At 45.2% G+C, this 19956-nt stretch overlaps 2 protein-coding genes across 2 annotated transcripts; both read left to right on the top strand.

Moving 5' to 3' along the window:
- The first annotated feature begins 1800 nt into the window (after positions 1-1800).
- On the top strand, positions 1801-10052 carry LOC140679038 (uncharacterized). The gene is made up of 20 exons (XM_072913862.1): positions 1801-1864; positions 1952-1978; positions 2132-2233; positions 2322-2405; positions 2483-2941; positions 3039-3086; positions 3183-3245; positions 3326-3370; positions 4715-4777; positions 4857-4901; positions 7106-7408; positions 7515-7550; positions 7638-7778; positions 7885-7920; positions 8008-8229; positions 8319-8351; positions 8438-9382; positions 9469-9485; positions 9643-9786; positions 10005-10052. Exons 1-20 carry the CDS (start codon positions 1801-1803, stop codon positions 10050-10052), a joined length of 2925 nt encoding a protein of 974 aa, XP_072769963.1.
- A 48-nt stretch (positions 10053-10100) lies between these two features.
- LOC133607272 (uncharacterized) lies at positions 10101-19428 on the top strand. The gene is made up of 28 exons (XM_072913863.1): positions 10101-10181; positions 10257-10289; positions 10383-10421; positions 10571-10615; positions 10831-10866; positions 10945-11083; positions 11159-11200; positions 11269-11316; positions 11517-11570; positions 11769-11855; positions 11933-11956; positions 12036-12056; positions 12147-12173; positions 12306-12350; positions 12769-13008; positions 13086-13364; positions 13448-13486; positions 13564-13617; positions 13686-13985; positions 14071-14103; positions 14172-14453; positions 14537-15298; positions 15517-15690; positions 15866-15925; positions 16053-16100; positions 16299-16322; positions 16556-16621; positions 18658-19428. Exons 1-28 carry the CDS (start codon positions 10101-10103, stop codon positions 18699-18701), a joined length of 3126 nt encoding a protein of 1041 aa, XP_072769964.1. The 3' UTR covers positions 18702-19428.
- The last annotated feature ends 528 nt before the right edge of the window (positions 19429-19956 follow it).

Raw genomic sequence — 19956 nt, forward strand, 5'->3', positions numbered from 1 at the left:
GAAGGAAAGTAAAAGAAAAAAAATCATGGCTTACAATGATGATTCAGTGGCCATTGAGGTGCTGCACAACCCGTACGTAACCTTATTGAAGTGATTTGTTCACTTCGAATTGTGTGTTCATTAATCATTCCCATTCTTTGGGAATCCCCACCGACCTTGTTCTTTTTATATTTAAGTATTTCCTTTTATAGTCCTTCATTCTGCAACTTTCTATTTCTGGACTTGATGTTTGGGCCAACACTACATAGGTGCCGACAACTCTCAATTACACACAAAGAGTTGAAGCATGTGTGCTGGATGAGCACACACACACACACACACACACACACACACACACACACACACACACACACACACACACACACACACACACACACACACACACACACACACACACACACACACACACACACACACATTCCTGCATGTCTAGCATCTGATGTTGTTTATTTAAATTCTTGGTATTTTGATATCTTAAACCCCTCCAATTAAGCGCTAACAAAGCCATTAACAAGCGGTGACTCATAAATTCCAAAAAAATCCAGCCCAGAGGCAACAAAAAAACATCCTGTCTTATTTTATTTGCAAACCTAAGGTACATCTTGTGGAAAGAAACAACCATATTAGCATGCTAACAAAACGAGCAATTGATTGATTAAATTAAGACAACCCTGAGAACAATTGTTTATGTTCTATTTGCATTAATTTTCTGAAAAACTGTACCCTGTCAAGTCCTCCTTACTTAAAGTTAAAGTTAAAGTTAAAGTCCCAACGATTGTCACACAACACTAGGTGTGGTGAAATTTGTCCTCTGCATTTGACCCATCCCCTTGTTCACCCCCTGGGAGGTGAGGGGAGCAGTGGGCAGCAGCGGTGACGCGCCTGGGAATCATTTTTGGTGATTTAACCCCCAATTCCAACCCTAGATGCTGGGTGCCAAGCAGGGAGGCAATGGGTCCCATTTTTATAGTCTTTGGTATGACTCGGCCGGGGTTTGAACTCACAACCTACCGATCTCAGGGCGGACACTCTAACCACTAGGCCACTGAGCTAAAAAGGTTGAACTATTTGCATATGAAGGTGTGTTGATACCTGCTGGGGGAGCAGCTGGAAAAGGCGCCAGTGCTGCAACTGGATTCGGCCAGGGTGGAGCAGGAACTGGATTTGGACCGGGTGGCGCAGGAACTGGATATGGACCGGGTGGTGCAGGAACTGGATTTGGACCGGGTGGCGCAGGAACTGGATTTGGACCGGGTGGTACCGGTACAGGATTTGGTCCTGGAGCAGGAGGGGCCGGCCCTGGACAAGGAGTTGCGGGAGGTCTGTGTTTTTGGGTTTTACGACAAGAAATATTAGCTGGCTGTCTGTAGTATTAACGTGGACTCTGTGCTTAAAACTGTACCCCTCAGGTGGCTTCGGTGGTCAGGCACCAGGAGGTTTCAGGCCTGGCACCTATGGTCCAGGCAGTGGTGGACCTGGAGGATTTGGTGCTGGTATGCCAGAATTTAATCTAATAGAATATGCTTCTTTTATACAGTATGATTCCCTAAAATTAGCATGACTATTTTAATTGGTCCTCTTTCGACAGGTGTCAAGCCTCCGAAAACAGGTAAGACTATCTGGTCCAGCTTGTATACAATACATTTAAATACCATACCATGTATTCAATCAATGTAAATATCACTTTGATCATTCCAATTGAAGGTGGTGCCTATGGTGGTCAAGGCTTCGGTACAGGACAGGGAACTGGAGGTGGAGGACTTGGTCTAGGTGGAGCTGTGCCAGGTGGTTTTGGCGGCTATGGAACTGGGCCTGGGGGAGCTCCAGCTGCTGGTTTTGGTCCAGGAGGTCAAGGCACAGGCATGTTAATAATAATGTAGATGACAGATATATTGCACTATGTCGTATATACATTTGCAAACTAATGAGATTATGTGTTGTCCACTTACAGGTGCTGGTGTCAAACCTGGGAAGTCAGGTAAGAAGTTTTACTGATAAAGCCCCCTGCTGAGTAAACATGTTTCAGTGGGTCACCCTAAATCAGGAGTAGTCGACATACATCTACATCAGTCTTAAGAACCCTTGCTGAGCTGCTCTGAAAATAAAACACATGTCCTTTACCCTTAATTAGGGTATGGAGGCTTTGGGGCAGGGGGCACAGGTGGAGCATTTGGAACCCAAGGAACTGGGGCCAACAGAGGTCAAGGTGCTGGAACAGGTCTCGTACCTGGAGGTGAGTGGTTCATTCAGACACAGCTTTTTCAAACATAATCAAATGAAATGATTTATGTGGCGTTAAATCAAGTCTACCTTTGAGTTAGGTGGCTTTGGAGGAGGTTACGGTCCAGCCAGTGGGAATCAAGTTCCAGGAAGTGGTGGAATAGGACCCAAACCCCCAAAGACTGGTACAGGACAATCAGTAATGTTACATCTAAAAAAGAAATAAGACTCTGAATTTCTGATCTTGTTGTACCTGGATCAGGTTATAGCTCAGGAGGGACAGGATTTGGACCTGGTGGTGCAGCAGCTGGTCCTGGTGCGACAGGATATGGGCCTGGTGGAGCAGGATATGGGCCTGGTGGAGCAGGATATGGGCCTGGTGGAGCAGGATATGGGCCTGGGGGTGCCGGAGTTGGGCCTGGGGGAGCAGGAGTTGGTCCTGGTGCAACAGGTTTTGGGCCTGGAGGTGCAGGATTCGGGCCAGGTGGAGCAGGAGTCGGGCCCGGGGGTGCAGGGTTTGGGCCTGGAGGTGCAGGATTCGGGCCAGGTGGAGCAGGAGTCGGGCCCGGGGGTGCAGGGTTTGGGCCTGGAGGTGCAGGATTCGGGCCAGGTGGAGCAGGAGTCGGGCCCGGTGGCGTAAATGCATTTTTGCCACAAGGTGGTGCTGCAGGGATGGGACCAGGTGGGAAGAGTAGCGGCAAATCATCAAAACAACTTCCAGGTAGAGTCTAATAGAATAACTGTTTTGTGCTTGAAACATGACCATTTTGAATGAACTTTGTTCCATGGCCTAAACTCTTATGCTGTCACACATACAGGTGTCGGGGTTCCTGGACTCTATCAAGGGGGATTTGTACCAAGTCAAGGTAAGCCATTTGACACATTTACTAACTACAAGTGTTGTAAATAAATTCCTTCAAGGAATACAAAAAAATAAAAAACATTTCCTATTTACTGGATAGATTTTGGAGGACGTGGTGTTCTCCCTGGAGTGGCAACTGGTTCTGGACTTGGGTCTCAGGCAGGTGGGTACCTAGACTTGAATTTAGACATCTCTTCGAAGAGCATACATTACAAAATGTAATTGCTGTTCTTTAACTTGCAGGTGCCAGGGTACTTGGCCAGGGCGGTGCTGGTCAAGGAAGCGACAGTAAGTGTCATCAATCAATCAATCAATCAATCAATGTTTATTTATATAGCCCTAAATCACAAGTGTCTCAAAGGGCTGCACAAGCCACAACGACATCCTCGGTACAAAGCCCACATAAGGGCAAGGAAAAACTCACCCCAGTGGGACGTCGATGTGAATGACTATGAGAAACCTTGGAGAGGACCGCATATGTGGGTAACCCCCCCCCCCCATCTAGGGGAGACCGAAAGCAATGGATGTCGAGTGGGTCTGACATAATATTGTGAGAGTCCAGTCCATAGTGGAGCCAACATAATAGTAAGAGTCCAGTCCATAGTGGGGCCAGCAGGACACCATCCCGAGCGGAGACGGGTCAGCAGCGCAGAGATGTTCTCAGCCGATGCACAGGCGAGCGGTCCACCCCGGGTCCCGACTCTGGACAGCCAGCACTTCATCCATGGCCACCGGACCTGTGCCCCCCCCCCCCCCCCCCCCCCCTCCACAAGGAAAAGGGGAGCAGAGGAGAAAAGAAAAGAAACGGCAGATCAACTGGTCTAACAGGGGGGCTATTTAAAGGCTAGAGTATACAAATGAGTTTTAAGATGGGACTTAAATGCTTCTACTGAGGTAGCATCTCTAATTGTTACCGGGAGGGCATTCCATAGTACTGGAGCCCGAATAGAAAACGCTCTATAGCCCGCAGACTTTTTTTGGGCTCTGGGAATCACTAATAAGCCGGAGTTCTTTGAACGCAGATTTCTTGCCGGGACATATGGTACAATGCAATCGACAAGATAGGACCGTGTAGTATTTTATACGTAAGTAGTAAAACCTTAAAGTCACATCTTAAGTGCACAGGAAGCCAGTGCAGGTGAGCCAGTATAGGCGTAATATGATCAAACTTTCTTGTTCTTGTCAAAAGTCTAGCAGCCGCATTTTGTACCAACTGTAATCTTTTAATGCTAGACATAGGGAGACCCAAAAATAATACGTTACAGTAGTCGAGACGAGACGTAACGAACGCATGAATAATGATCTCAGGGTCGCTAGTGGATAAAATAGAACGAATTTTAGCGATATTACGGAGATGAAAGAAGGCCGTTTTAGTAACACTCTTAGTGTGTGACTCAAAGGAGAGAGTTGGGTCGAAGATAATACCCAGATTCTTTACTGATTCACCTTGTGTAATTGTTTGGTTGTCAAATGTTAAGGTGGTATTTTTAAATAAATGTCGGTGTTTAGCAGGACCGATAATCAGCATTTCCGTTTTCTTGGCGTTGAGTTGCAAGAAGTTAGCGGACATCGTGACGTCATCCACGTACAGGTGCATCCTCAGCATGTCTGATATGGATTTGTCTCTTTTAGATGGTCGAGGACAGCAACTGCCAGGGATTTTTCGTGGGTACCCTCTGATATCTCCAAAGTCAGGTAAATAATGTCTGGAAAAGTATTCTTTTTTTCAACAAAAAGACAGACCTTAATTTGGAATTGCAACTATTTTTTACAGGAACAGGGAAGTCGAAGAGCCCAGCAAAAGCTGCAGCTAAATATGGTAAAAGCACATACCTGTGGTTTTCTGGCAAATGTTTAACAGCATTTTCCTAGATATTAAAGAGGGCCGTATGCTTAGTCAAAAAACATGACTGGCGTCACATGCGATTACCTTACTGATCATAATGCTATTTATACACATGCCAGAATGACCAGTGATGTTGACAGGTTTTCAATGCAGTGAGTCCCCAGAACCCACAAATAGTGATTGAGGTCAGTCCTTGGAAAATTCCGTGGGAACCCACAAAAAGAGGCTGTTTGCAACCTTTACGCGGATGCCTATGGGGCGCTAACTTTCTGAATTTTTTTAAGTATTATATCCCGACCACTTACGGATTTTAGCACATAATGACGAACAGGTACGTAACATGTGCACGCGCATTAGCTTTGTGTGTTGCTCGCTAACAGAGGTGGGTAGTAACGCGCTACATTTACTCCGTTACATCTACTTGAGTAACTTTTGGGATAAATTGTACTTCTAAGAGTAGTTTTAATGCAACATACTTTTACTTTTACTTGAGTATATTTATAGAGAAGAAACGCTACTTTTACTCCGCTACTTTTATCTACATTCAGCTCGCTACTCGCTACTATTTTTTATCGATCTGTTAATGCACGCTTTGTTTGTTTTGGTCTGTCAGACAGACCTTCATAGTGCCTGCGTTTCAACAAATACAGTCACTGGTGACGTTCACTCCGTTCCACCAATCAGATGCAGTCACTGGTGACGTTGGACCAATCAAACAGAGCCAGGCGGTCACATGACCTGACTTAAACAAGTTGAAAAACTTATTGGGGTGTTACCATTTAGTGGTCAATTGTACGGAATATATACTGTACTGTGCAATCTACTAATAAAAGTTTCAATCAATCAATCAAAAGTGTGAAGGAAAAATACCCTTTTTTAGTTCAACCGTACATCCCGTCAAAAGCCTAAAGACTGACTGCACAGTTCCTGTCTTCACAATAAAAGTGCCGCTCCATCGCGCCTGCGCTTTCAAAACAAGAGTCTCCGAAAGCCAGCGCAAACAAGCTAGCAAGCCACGGAGTTTGCCGCCAATGTATTTCTTGTAAAGTGTATAAAAACGAATATGGAAGCTGGACAAATAAGATGCCAAAAACCAACCACTTTCATGTGGTATTAGACAGAAAGGAGGAACTTTTTTTCTCCTCCATTTGAAAACGTGGACGCTATCAGCACTACTGTCTGATTACAGTCAATGCAAGTCATCAGAATCAGGTAATACACCAACTTATATTCTTTTCTTCATGAAAGAAAGGAATCTATATGTGTTAAACATGCATGTATATTCATTAAAACACCTTTAACATGTAAACAAAAACGGCAAAATAAATAAATATAAATTATATACTGTATATATATATGTGTATATATATATATATATATATGTATATATATATATATATATATATATATATATACATATATATGTGTGTATATATATATATATATATATATATGTGTGCATATATATATGTGTGTATGTATATATATATATATATATATATATATATATATATATATATATATATGATATGTGTGTCTATGTTACTCATCAGTTACTCAGTACTTGAGTAGTTTTTTCACAACATACTTTTTACTTTTACTCAAGTAAATATTTGGGTGACTACTCCTTACTTTTACTTGAGTAATAAATCTCTAAAGTAACAGTACTCTTACTTGAGTACAATTTCTGGCTACTCTACCCACCTCTGCTCGCTAATGATAGCAATCTGAATAGCTGAGGTTAGCCAACATCATGACTGCAATTTGTTAGTTGAGCACGACATGGAGCAGTGGAAACACAGGTTTATTTACTAACAAGTCCGTAACTTTAGTTGTTGAAATAAAATCCGCGGTGACTGGCTAGTTGCTTTGGTAGCAGCTAAACTAGCATGTCGCGAGACCGGCGATACTGTGTACCCGTAATCACGTCTGCGCAGAGCAGATGCGCAGAGGGTTGAAATGGCATCTGTATGGTCTGTTGACAGCAATGTTTCTTTTCCCCACTCTATTTGAACCACTTTTTATGGATTTATTCTCAACGCAAAATGAGAATGAAAGGGTTGAAATCCATATTCACACTTTTTCTTTTTTTTAGTCGCACAATCTATTTTTAGTCACAGATGCAAGTAAATTGGTTGCACTGTACAGCCCTGTTGAATGTGGATGTTGTCCACCAGGTGGCGCTGGAGGAGGTGCGCTTGGTCAAGGTGGCAATTTAGGAGTTGGCACTGGCGGACTCCCTGGTGGAGGGCTAGGTTTTCCTGGCTTTGGAGGTGGAGCTGGAACAGCAGGTGGACCTGGAGCGGTTCCTGGATACGGGGGCGGAGCTGGAACGGCTGGTGGACCTGGAGCGGTTCCTGGTTATGGGGGCGGAGCTGGAACAGCAGGTGGACCTGGAGCTCTTCCTGGATATGGCGGTGGAGCTGGAACAGCAGGTGGACCTGGAGCTGTTCCTGGATATGGGGGTGTATCTGGAACAGGTACTGAGCTTCGAGCATGCTTAAGTGTGCCTGAAGTAAAACGTGTTAAAACGCAAAGCATCCTTGGAAGCGAGGTCCCTTAATCAGTCAATGTTTTGTGCCCTAGGTTATGGTCCTGGATCAGCCAAAGCACGCAAATATGGTGAGACACCGACGCAGTTCAGTGTCACACAATTTAACAAACTATCCTCAGTCACTGAGGAAAGGTCTGAATTAACTTTATATCTAGGTCAGCCTAGTGGTGCCAGCACTGGTACGACTGGAGGGTTTGGTGTACCGGGAGGAAATGCTGGTGTTAACACAGGAGTTCCCGGATATGGTCAAGGTGGTGCGGTCACTGTTCCTGGATATGGGGGTGTATCTGGAACAGGTACTGAGCTTCGAGCATGCTTAAGTGTGCCTGAAGTAAAACGTGTTAAAACGCAAAGCATCCTTGGAAGCGAGGTCCCTTAATCAGTCAATGTTTTGTGCCCTAGGTTATGGTCCTGGATCAGCCAAAGCACGCAAATATGGTGAGACACCGACGCAGTTCAGTGTCACACAATTTAACAAACTATCCTCAGTCACTGAGGAAAGGTCTGAATTAACTTTATATCTAGGTCAGCCTAGTGGTGCCAGCACTGGTACGACTGGAGGGTTTGGTGTACCGGGAGGAAATGCTGGTGTTAACACAGGAGTTCCCGGATATGGTCAAGGTGGTGCGGTCACTGGTCCAGGATATGGTCCAGGTGGTGCCGGCAGTGGTCCTGTAGGAGGTGGTTACGGACCAGGTAGTACTGGCCCTGGACTAGGCGGAGCTGGGACAGGAATAGGATCTGGAGGTAATGATGACTCTTTGAATTTGGAACAAATAGATCAAGACACAATCTATATTGATATCATAATGTTTAAATTTGAATACCTACTACAGGTTATGATGCCAATGCCAAAGCTCGCAAATACGGTAAGAAAATACCTCAAAATGTAGACATGGAAGGTTTAGCTAGGTTCCATCGTATTTACTGAAAAGAGAAAAACATTTCCTTACAGGCATGTACAGTGGAGCACTGGGAAGTCAAGGAATAAGTACTGGAGGACTAGGTCCTGGTGGTGCTGGTACAGGCTTTAGACCAGGAGGCGGAGGTGGACCTGGAGGTGTTGGCACAGGTTATGGCCCAGGAGGAGTGGGGCCTAATGGTGTTGGAACAGGATTTGGACCAGGAGGAGTCGGGCCAGGAAGTGCAGGAAAAAGCTACGGACAAAGTGGAGTTGGAGCTGGTGGTGCTGGCACAGGCTATGGACCTGGGGGAGTAAGGCCTGGTGGTGCTGGGACAGGGTTTGGACCAGGAGGAGTCGGACAAGGTGGTGCAAGTAAAAGCTATGGACCAGGTGGAATTGGAACTGGTGGTGCCGGCGCAGGCTATGGACCAGGCGGAGTAAGGCCTGGTGGTGCAGGTACAAGCTTTGGACCTGGAGGCGTCGGACCTGGCAGTGCAGGTAAAGGCTATGGAGCAGGAGGTGTCGGACCTGGTGGTGCTGGCACAGGTTATGGACCAGGAGGAGCAGTTGCACCGGGTGGTACTAGCACAGGTTATGGACCGGGGGGAGTAAGGCCAGGCGGTGTTGGTACAGGGTTTGGACCAGGAGGAGTCGCACCTGGCGGTGCCGGAAAAAGCTATGGACCAGGAGGAGCCGTTGGACCTGGTGGTGCAGGCACAGGTTATGGACCAGGAGCAGTTGGAACTGGTGGTGCTGGTGCTGGTTTTGGACCTGGCAGGGGATTTGTGCCTGGCGGTGCAGGTACCGGCTATGGACCAGGAGCAGGAACTGGACCTGGAGGTGCTGGCACTGGATTTGGACCAGGAACAGGAGTTGGGCCTGGAAGTGCTGGCACTGGATTTGGACCAGGAGCAGGAGTTGGGCCTGGAGGTGCTGGCACTGGATTTGGACCAGGAGCAGGAGTTGGGCCTGGAGGTGCAGGATATGGACCCGGAGGTACGACAAAATACTAACATAGAAGGCATGGATATAATGTCAACTGGCTAAATGTCATCACTCTTTTTGTTGTCTCAATTTCACAGGTTATGCTGGTGCTAAGGCTCGCAAATATGGTAAAAAGAAAACGAGTTTGTAAAACATGATGCTCCTGAAGTCTAGCACACCCTCAGTAATTCTGTCCTCTCTCTAAGGTCTTCCTGGGGGAACCAAGGGTGCAGGAGGACTTGGTGTTGGAACTGGACCAAGTTCTGGCCTAGGAGTGGGAGGAGGGTTCCAAGGACAAGGTCCTGGACAAACAGCTGGACGAGGAGCCGGTGCAGGACAAGGGGCAGGTGGATTGCCTGGTTCTAGTGTTGGAACTGGAGGAGGACCTGGTGGGTTTGGACAGGGTAGCACAGGAGGTACGAAAAGTGTAAAATAATCATCTTCAAACATTTGTGCTGTTACATTTGCCCAATTACTTATTTCATTAACCTTCCCTTCACAGCTTCTCCTGGTGGGGCCAAGTCTCTCAAATACGGTGACTTTCATCTTTAAAATAAAGCTTATTCATATTAAATAATTTGTACATATGAGGTATATTTAAATTGGCACTAATTGTCTGTGATCTTGTCCATAGGTCTTCCTGGTGGTGGAACTCCTGTGTCGGGTCAAGATGGAAGAGTAGGTGGCACTGCAGGGACTGGAGGAGCACTGGGGACTGGTGGAAACGGATATGGACCTGGGGTTGCGCCTGGTGCAGGTTTTGGACAAGGCGGAGGCTACAGTGCAGGGACAGGAACTGGATATGGACCAGGTTTTTATGGAAATATAATTTACAGCACTCCTAAACATAATCCTAAATATGAACTTAACAAATTGCCATTCACAGGTTATGGAGCTGGAGAAAAGGCTGCCAAATACGGTATCAATGCGTTACTTAATTCAAGTGAACATTTTAATAAACTTTACTATACAGCTTTAGTGTTTCTAAATGTTCTGTTTGATTGCTTTGCAGGTCAAGGTGGTGCCGGTGGTGGGGCAGGAGCAGCACAAGGTAAGAGATTATTTTTGCTAGAAGCTTTTGATGTATGATACTGACCATGGAACGATGAGAACGCATATCTTTTCAGTAATAATAACTTCTATGTATCGTAGTCTGCCTTTGGTCTTTCAATTAACATTCTGTCTGGCACTATTTAATAGGAGGCTTTGGAACAGGAGGTTTTGGAACAGGCACAGCAGGTCAAGGTTAGTAAAACTGAAATCTAGCCCATTATTGACCTCCAGTGGCATTAGCCAGAATGGCAGCAACACAGACCTTAAACTTACCAGCCATGATGATCAGAGAAGCAGCTGAAAAAATATGCTACAAAATAGAAGATAGAACAATATATCTTAATTTGTTGCTATTATTGTTCTATCCATCACAAGAATAATTATTTATTATGGTGTCTTGTGTTCAGGTTATGGTACAGAAGGATCCAAGGCTGACAAATACGGTAAGACATTGTGTAAATGAGTAGTGGACGCACTTTTTTTTAACATATTTATGTCTATTAAACACGTACACCCCATAGGTCTACCTGGTGGAGTGTCACCTGGAGGAGGAGCCGGTACCGGTGCTCCAATCAACGGCACTGGCGTTTACACGAACGGAACCCGCACCAGGGGTGGTGCTCGCACAACAACCAGACCTGGTGGTAAGTTTCTGTCACAGTAAAAACTGAGAGGAAACGTTTAAAAATCATATAAGGAGATTGCAGTCAGTAATCCAAATCTCTGCTGGGTCAGGACGTGATGCTGCACGAGGCACGCTAGCGCCGTTACCAGCAGGTACACAACACAACAACATCTTTGTACAGCACATTGAAGAAATATGCCTGATGTGTTGTTTCATCCAGGTGGACGCGGTGCTGAAGTGGGAAAGGATGGAAAAGACATTGATGGAGGTGTGTGTCCAAGAATGAGGACAGAAAAGGAGACAATAGGGTGTCCAAATAAGAAATGTGATATCATATCCTATAAACTTAACTTCCTCAATATTTGTCAGCTTTAGATACATTTCTAGAAACAATCTTAGCTGCCAATATGATCATCAAATTGCTATTCTGACAACCAATTTCAATTTTAACAATCTGTCCAATTCCAGGTGAGGGTGGTCCCGGCGGTGTGATTGAGGGGTCTGGCATTGCTGCAGGAGAAGGTGTGTTTAAATAGACTGAGTTCTTCAGAACCTCTTTTTGTTGTAAAGTAGGGCTTGAAGAGCTACACCATTGAAGGTGGAGACAAAAGACAAATTATTTTTTAAATATCGAAAAAATTCAAAAAAGTTGTTCTACATGTAGAACAGTATAAGATGTTGGATGAAAGTGTGCACACAAATTCACCACTATTGCAACAGGGGGATTTGGAGGAAGACCATTTGGCGCTGGAACTGATGGAGATGGTCTGAAGGGAACAGGAATTCCCATCCTTGGAGCAAAACCAGGTACTGAGTCACAGATTTTAAACATCTTCCATATGTTGCCCTAACGCTGCTATTTTGTTCCTGGTGTTTTCAAACAGGTATCGGTGGGACTCCACTTCCAGGTAAGTGTTTACTTTGTAGACTGAGATTTTGGTGGAGTCTTAGTGCCCTTTACATGTGTGCTGTTGTGTTGTCCTACAGGTTCCACAGGCGCTGCACCTGGTAAGTTAGCATCTAAACATATCACACTGGTAAGAAGACCATGTCTGCAAAAAAGCTTCACTGGATGATCTCTATCTTCTATCATTGCAGGTGGTGGAAGAGCTGTCCAACCAACCGGTATGTAAACCCGACAGTTTTGGTCTATTTCCAATTTCTGTGTCCATTAATGGCATTTGACTTTGAAAATACCCACTGTATCTATAAATAGGAATCTCCAACAGCAAAACTTCATGATCTAATGTTTTGCAGGTGCAATCGGTGTACTGCCTGGTGCCAAACCTCTCAAACCTCCAGGTGAACAAATACAAATACGATAAAACAAATTAAGAGCCTTCACTCAACTCCCACTAGCAAATTAGATTTCTTATAAACCTTAATTGAAGCTTACTCAGTGGCCTAGTGGTTAGAGTGTCCGCCCTGAGATTGGTAGGTCGTGAGTTCAAACCCCGGCCGAGTCATACCAAAGACTATAAAAATGGGACCCATTACCTCTCTGCTTGGCACTCAGCATCAAGGATTGGAATTGGGGGTTAAATCACCAAATGATTCCCGGGCGCGGCCACCGCTGCTGCTCACTGCTCCCCTGTGGGGATGGGTCAAATGCAGAGGACAATTTCACCGCACCTAGTGTGTGTGTGTGTGTGACAATCATTGCCACTTTAACTTTAAAGTTGTAAAACAGGTTCGATGTTCTCCTGTACTTTACCTAAAGGAGTCCCAAGAGGGGATACACCAGGTGAAGGAGAGGGAGAAGCGGGTCCTTTTGGAGACAGATTTGGCACAGGAGGAAGACTGACAGGAGTAGAAAGTACTCCTTCCAGTGCAGGAGCAGTAGGAGGAGTTTCAGGTGGTGTGAGAGGAACTGGAAGAGGAGGTGGCCCTGCAACTGGAACTGGAGTTGGACCAGGTGGCACAACTGCAGCAGTAGGAGGAACACTAAAACCCTCCAAAGGTGCATTTTTTGCCTTACAAATTTTCACATCTGACGAGACTTTGGAAACTGATCTATTAGTCTGTTTCTGAATGCAGCATACAACCCCGATGGCACAAAAGTTGGAGCTTCACCTGGTGGAGTAGGGGGTGGCACTGCAGTATTTGGAGGAGGTCCAGGAGGAGTTGGTTTCGGTCCTGGTGCAGTTGGAGGAGGCCAAGGAGGAGTTGGATTTGGGCCTGGTGCAGTTGGAGGAGGTCCGGGAGGAGTTGGATTTGGGCCTGGTGCCGTTGGAGGAGGTCAAGGAGGACTTGGGGTTGGCCCTGGTGGCATGGTGCCTGGCGGAGCAGGAACAGGTGCCGTGAAACCTGGAAAAAGTAAGCTGCTTAAGAATCGTTGAGGATGAAACGTAGGCAATGAACCAGATTTATTCATTAGTTTTGCACATTATCTTTAATAGGTTATGGTGCTGGTGGAGCGGGAGCTTTACCAGGTGGAGGTATGCTAATTGCATTTTACTTGCCACCTGAAATGACTCCTAACTGAGGCCCTCAAACTCTTTTTTTCCCCACTCAGGTTTACGCTTTCCGAATGGGGCTGGAGTGGGACAAGGAGGAAAACCAGGCAAAAGTACTTTTTACTATTTACTTGCTAAAACAGGAAAACCGATCCATTTTATATTTCTGTGTCTCTATCAGCATATGGAACTTTTGGAGCAGGAAACCAAGGTGGTGTTGGGCCTGGTGGCTACGGTGGTCCTGGAGGTGTTGGTGCGACACCCGGGGGCTATGGCACAGGATTAGGGGGTTACGGTACCGTACCAGGAGGTTATGGTGCTGGACCTGGAAGTTATGGGGCCAAGACAGGAAGCAAGGGTGTTGGTGGTGGTGTCGGTGGAGCTGGGACCCTTGGAGCTGGAGCTGCTGGAGTTGGTCCTGGGGGTTTGGGAGGAGGAGCACGTTATGGTGCTGGTGCAGGTGGAGTGGGGGGATATAGCGGTAAGCTGATATTTTAAATAGCAAGGTGATGTATACTTAAAAACATTAAGTGTTATTTCATGGTTATGTGTGTTCTCTTATTCAGGTTCAAGATATGGCGCTGGAAAACCGTCAAAAAGTATGCAGACCTAAACATAGTTAGGCCTTCAAATAGACAACTTAAACAGAACCATTGTTTATTTGTAGGCTATGGGGCAGGACCTGGGCAAGGTGGCTATGGAGCTGGACTGGGTGGAGCTGGTTCAAGTCCAGGCGGCTTTAGACCGGGTGGAGCTGGTTCAAGTCCAGGTGTCTTTGGACCGGGTGGCACTGGACCTGGCGGTTTTGGACTTGGTACGACAGGAGGAGGACTAGGTCGTGTTGGAGCTGGGACAGGAGGTTATGGACCCGGTGGTTTTGCCACACCTGGCATTAATGGGAATGGTGGCACAGGTCAAGGACAGGGTATAAGGAAACCAATTAAATCTGGTATGATAACATAAATTTGGACTTCTGACATTTAAACATGTATAGTGACAACATAATAAGACTTTTTTTTTTCACTTCAACAGGTTATGGCTCACCCTCACTGGGTGGACCTGGCTATGGCAATGGTGGCTTTGGCCCAGGCAGTGCTGGCACAGGAACCGGTGGCTTTGGACCTGGCGGTGCTGGCACAGGAACCGGTGGCTTCGGACCAGGCAGTGCTGGCACAGGAACCGGTGGCTTTGGACCAGGCGGTGCTGGCACAGGAACCGGTGGCTTTGGACCAGGCAGTGCTGGCACAGGAACCGGTGGCTTTGGACCAGGCGGTGCTGGCACAGGAATTGGTGGCTTTGGACCAGGCGGTGCTGGCACAGGAAGAGGTGGCTTTGGACCAGGTGGTGCTGGTTTTGGACCGAGTGGTTCTGCTAAAGGAAGGGGAGGCGTCGTACCAGGGTTTACCGGCGTTGGACCAGGTGGCTATGGACCTGGTGGTGCTGGCACCGGAACCGGTGGCCTTACACCTGGTAGTTTCAGACCTGGTGGTGCCGGTACAGGCGGGTTTATACCAGGCAGTACTGGTACGGGAACAGGTGGATTCCATCCGGGCAGTGCTACCAAAGGAACTGGAGGCTTCATACCAGGTGCTGGTGGTATGGGAAATGGTAGATTTGGACCAGGAGGTGCTGGAACAGGCAGCTTTGGACAAGGTGGCTTTGTTCCAGGAGCCGGTGGCATTGGTCCAGGCGGTGCCCGCACAGCAATAGGTGGCTTTGGACAAGGTGGCTTCAGTCCAGGTGGCTTTGGACCAGGTGGCCAACAATTTGGAAAAGTGAAACCACTTACACCTGGTAAGCTATGATCATATACTTTCCACATATAATGAAACAAATAAGAATAACTGGGGATGGAAAAAGTGTTAACATAATATACTGAAAGACATACCCAATCACTTTGTCCCATTTATTCACAATTAAACCCAACCAGTTTTTTTTTTTACAAAAAGCGTGGGTTAATTTCCTATCACACGTGTGTGTCAGTGTTAGAAAGTATGAATGTTTTCCAACAGGAGGTGCTGGTTCTGCTGGCGTTGGATTTGGTGGCTACGGCTCACGAGGATATGGCCCATCTGGAACTGGGACAGGCTCTTTTGGTTATGGGCCTGGTGGACAAACACTTGGAACAGGGAAACCTGCTAAATCAGGTTATGGCTCGTCGCTAGGAGGAGCAGGATATGGACCAGGTGAAAAAACTGAATTGTAATACGTTTTACAGCTGTAAAGTCTGAATCTTGTTGTTAAGTATCACCTTGTCCTTAATCATAACTGGACTGTAATCCGTGGTGCTAGATACTGCTGGTATTTAACACTGATATAAGCATTAAATGCAATACAACTAAAAATGTATCCGTGTACCAGGCGGAGCTGCAATGGGTGTTCCCGGAGCAGGAACTGGAGGACTTCTTGGAGGAGGTCAAGGTATGTTAGATTGCTCAAAAGAGAAAGAAAAGTTGAAGAACATACAAGCACATAACATGAGATAACGCACTTATGTAGGCCAATCATTTACTCTAAAAAGCCTAATGTGTGTCTTTGCCTCCAGCAGGTGGGGCTCTCAATAGCTTCGGTGGAGGAGCTGCTGGAGGCTATCAAGGTAAAAAAAACAAAACAAGCGCTAACGTGCTTTGTCCTGTGCTTCTCTTTCATTGGTAAATAATTACAATAATACAACACAAACATTACATTGGGGCACACCCAGTCATACACAGTTCCACAGTTTTAGAAACAGAATGTTTTAAAATGTGGCATATTTTCATTGATGACATTGCTCTTTCCTGTTTTTATCCTGTAGGATATATGGGGGCTGGACAAAAATGTAAGACATCACACTATGTCCTCAAAAACAAGCACACATACACACTATGTGGACTCAAGTATTTGGACACAGCTTCTAATCAATTGATCAATCACATATGTCATTCTGGTTGAAATAGTAAAAATTCCCAAGAGAAATGTGGAAGCTGACCCAGTTCTTTATGTCGTATGGTTAGAGGAGGTATGGTGACAGAACCTTCAGAGTAAGAATCTTTGCTTCCATATGTCTTACAGCAAGCGCCCAGAAAGCAGCTAAGTATGCAGCCATGCAGAATTTCCTGGGAGCTGGAGCCTACAGAGGTAACAGACACTACATAACTTGATATAACTATAATATCATTAGATGTGAGACTTACAACAACTCACCATTCAATTCCATTCTGATTCTTGGGGTTACGAATCGATTCCCTCAATATGTTATTTGTTATATGAGTTATAATAAAACCTTTTTTCTTTTTTTAAACAGATTAGAGTTTTACAGAAGTTTCTCTTTTGGCTGTTAACGTATGACATATACGCACAGGGAGTAAGAACAACTGACAAGCATGACTGTTTGGGTTTCCCAATGTAAAGCGATTAGAGACAATTCCAAAAAAGCGCTAAATAAATATAATTCATTCATTATGTACACAGCCTTAATGATATTTACAATGGAACATAACAAAACTTGCTAGCTCAAATAATTTGTATGATTTTAAAGGGGAACATTATCACAATTTCAGAATTGTTAAAACCATTAAAAATCAGTTCCCAGTGGCTTATTATATTTTTCGAAGTTTTTTTCAAAATTTTACCCATCATGCAATATCCCTAAAAAAAGCTTCAAAGTGCCTGATTTTAACCACCCGTCCATTTTCCTGTGACGTCACATAGTGAAGCCAACACAAACAAACATGGCGGAAAGAACAGCAAGCTATGGCGACATTAGCTCGGATTCAGACTCGGATTTCAGCGGCTTAAGCGATTCAACAAATTACGAATGTATTGAAACGGATGGTTGTAGTGTGGAGGCAGGTAGCGAAAACGAAATTGAAGAAGAAACTGAAGCTATTGAGCCGTATGCAAGCAAAACCGACGAAAACGACACGACAGCCAGCGACACGAGAGAAAGCGAGGACGAATTCGTCGATCGCCTTCTAACCAACGATTGGTATGTGTTTGTTTGGCATTAAAGGAAACTAACAACTATGAACTAGGTTTACAGCATATGAAATACATTTGGCAACAACATGCACTTTGAGAGTGCAGACAGCCCAATTTTCATCAATTAATATATTCTGTAGACATACCCTCATGTCAGCAGGCCAGGAAAGCTAGGGTCGATATTCTTCTCTTGATCATCTTCGGGACGGTGTGAGCCAAGACATCCAGGGGGTTTAGCTCGCTCGTCTGCGGGAACAAACTGCCGCCATTGCTTGCCGTGCTACCGAGGGCCTTTGTCCCTGAATTGCTCACACACTCCGGCAGATTCAATGGGGGTCTGGCAGCAGATTTCTTTGACTTTATCGTTGGAAATGCATCTGCTTTGAGTGTCGCAGGATATCCACACATTCTTGCGATCTCTGTCGTAGCATAGCTTTCGTCGGTAAAGTGTGCGGAACAAACGTCCAATTTCTTGCCACTTTCGCATCTTTGGGCCACTGGTGCAACTTGAATCCGTCCCTGTTCGTGTTGTTACACCCTCCGACAACACACCGACGAGGCATGATGTCTCCAAGGTACGGAAAACAGTCGGAAAAACGGAAAATAACAGAGCTGATTTGACTCGGTGTTTGAGAAAATGGCGGATTGCTTCCCGATGCGACGTCACATTGTGACGTCATCGCTCCGAGAGCGAATATTATAAAGGCGTTTAATTCGCCAAAATTCACCCATTTAGAGTTCGGAAATCGGTTAAAAAAATATATGGTCTTTTTTCTGCAACATCAAGGTATATATTGACGCTTACATAGGTCTGGTGATAATGTTCCCCTTTAAGGAAACAGGAAAAGACTTCTTCGTATCTACTCAACAATGGCGGCACACTGCTCCCGTCTTATCCACCTGTCTTTCGTATTTCACTTCAAGACTTTAAATGACAGAAAGGGTTTTGAAACTCTTGCTTTTTCTTGGGACAATCATGAGCCGTGGCTCTCACTGGACAAAGGCTGTGCTACGCAACATTTCTTGCAACAAACACTTCCTGTCCCTCACCCAATGTGTACTGTGTAGGAAATTGGTATGCCTCTGTACCAAACTTAATGTGCTAAACTGAAAAATCTGATTACAAATACTTGATAGTAGCATGTCCAGCGGGGAGTCTGCCTGTGTGTTCAAAGCCTGTCTTCTGGTTGTAGGTGCTGGCTGTCAAGGTAAATACTGCGGCCGAATGAGGAAGTGAGAAAGCGGCAGACAGGATGTGACCTCATTGCAACAACAGCGGTGCTAGACTGATTCCATAATCCCAGGCTGTACACAACCTACCTTGCATTGGAGCCAGAGCTTCAGAACATCACTGAGAGGTCACCAGCTTAGCGCCATGGTTCTCAACTTGTTGGCGTCAAGATTCCTTTAACACTTAAGGGATCCTGACATCCATGCTGAGAACCGCTGGAATGAGGACTAGATATTTCTTGTATGAAGTATTGCTAATGTTAGCCTGATACCAACTGGGCTCGGAGAGGATGTGCTGAGGACTCGGTCTAACTTTGACACTGCTGATGAGGAACTACACACACTCAATGTGAGATGATAATGTAACATACAACACACACACTAAATGTGAGGTACTACAACAACCGAGTAGCCTCCATCCATTCATGTGTTTGTTTGCTGTCTACTGTGCATCACTGTACTAGTCTTTAACTTATACTGACAACCAAGCTTGTTATCTATTTAGTCAAGTGTTACAATTGCGTATTATTTTGTGCTACGCTCTACATGTGCGAGTGCATCGTTTGTTTCCTACATGGTTGATGAATGTGTGTTTCATCACAGTGCTGTGTGTGAACTTTTTTTTAGGGAGTAAATGAATCTCATCTTGCACTCAAGTCGTGATTTTCATCGTTTCTAATGAACATATGTTGCCAATGGGCAAACACTTCCTGGTAGTGCTTTTCAATAAAAGAAATGGCGAACAAATATTTTTGCAGTTGCTATGTTATTTTACAAGTCTCTCCCAAGACTTTGGAGAGAGAAGTCCGTCTGTTATTGTTGTAACCATTTGTGCGATATTACGATATATATCGTGATACGACATAAAAATGGTTAAACGTACGATATGAAACTATTGTTTATATCTTAATTTTACGTCTGCAGCAACACTGCTGCCTTGCAATAGCCTTTTCACGTCACTTGAAATAGGTTTACGGCAAGACTCAGAGCCGGTGGGAACAAGGATGTCAACAATATTGCACAGACGGAGAGCATTATTATTATTATTATTAGCCTTTATTTAACCAGGTAAAATCCCATTGAGATCAAAGATCTCTTTTCCAAGGGAGACCTGGCCAAGAGGGCAGCAGCAAGGTTACCGGTACATTAAAAACAGTAAACAAATACATAATACATCACATTTACAACATTAAAACTTGCTCACATGACACATGTGCATACAGACAAGGTAGACTGCAATCCTTTCACAGAAGCTTTAAACT

Source organism: Nerophis lumbriciformis, linkage group LG09 (assembly GCF_033978685.3).
Source record: "Nerophis lumbriciformis linkage group LG09, RoL_Nlum_v2.1, whole genome shotgun sequence".
Taxonomy (NCBI): Eukaryota; Metazoa; Chordata; class Actinopteri; order Syngnathiformes; family Syngnathidae; genus Nerophis; species Nerophis lumbriciformis.

Coding starts and splice junctions, on each gene's coding strand:
- LOC140679038 (XM_072913862.1), top strand. CDS start 1,801: ATGGAACTGGGCCTGGGGGAGCTCCAGCTGCTGGTTTTGGTCCAGGAG. Junction 2,942..3,038: donor ATCATCAAAACAACTTCCAG/GTAGAGTCTAAT, acceptor TCACACATACAG/GTGTCGGGGTTCCTGGACTC. Junction 4,778..4,856: donor TCTGATATCTCCAAAGTCAG/GTAAATAATGTC, acceptor TATTTTTTACAG/GAACAGGGAAGTCGAAGAGC.
- LOC133607272 (XM_072913863.1), top strand. CDS start 10,101: ATGGACCTGGGGTTGCGCCTGGTGCAGGTTTTGGACAAGGCGGAGGCT. Junction 13,009..13,085: donor AACACTAAAACCCTCCAAAG/GTGCATTTTTTG, acceptor TTCTGAATGCAG/CATACAACCCCGATGGCACA. Junction 15,691..15,865: donor AGGAGCAGGATATGGACCAG/GTGAAAAAACTG, acceptor TCCGTGTACCAG/GCGGAGCTGCAATGGGTGTT.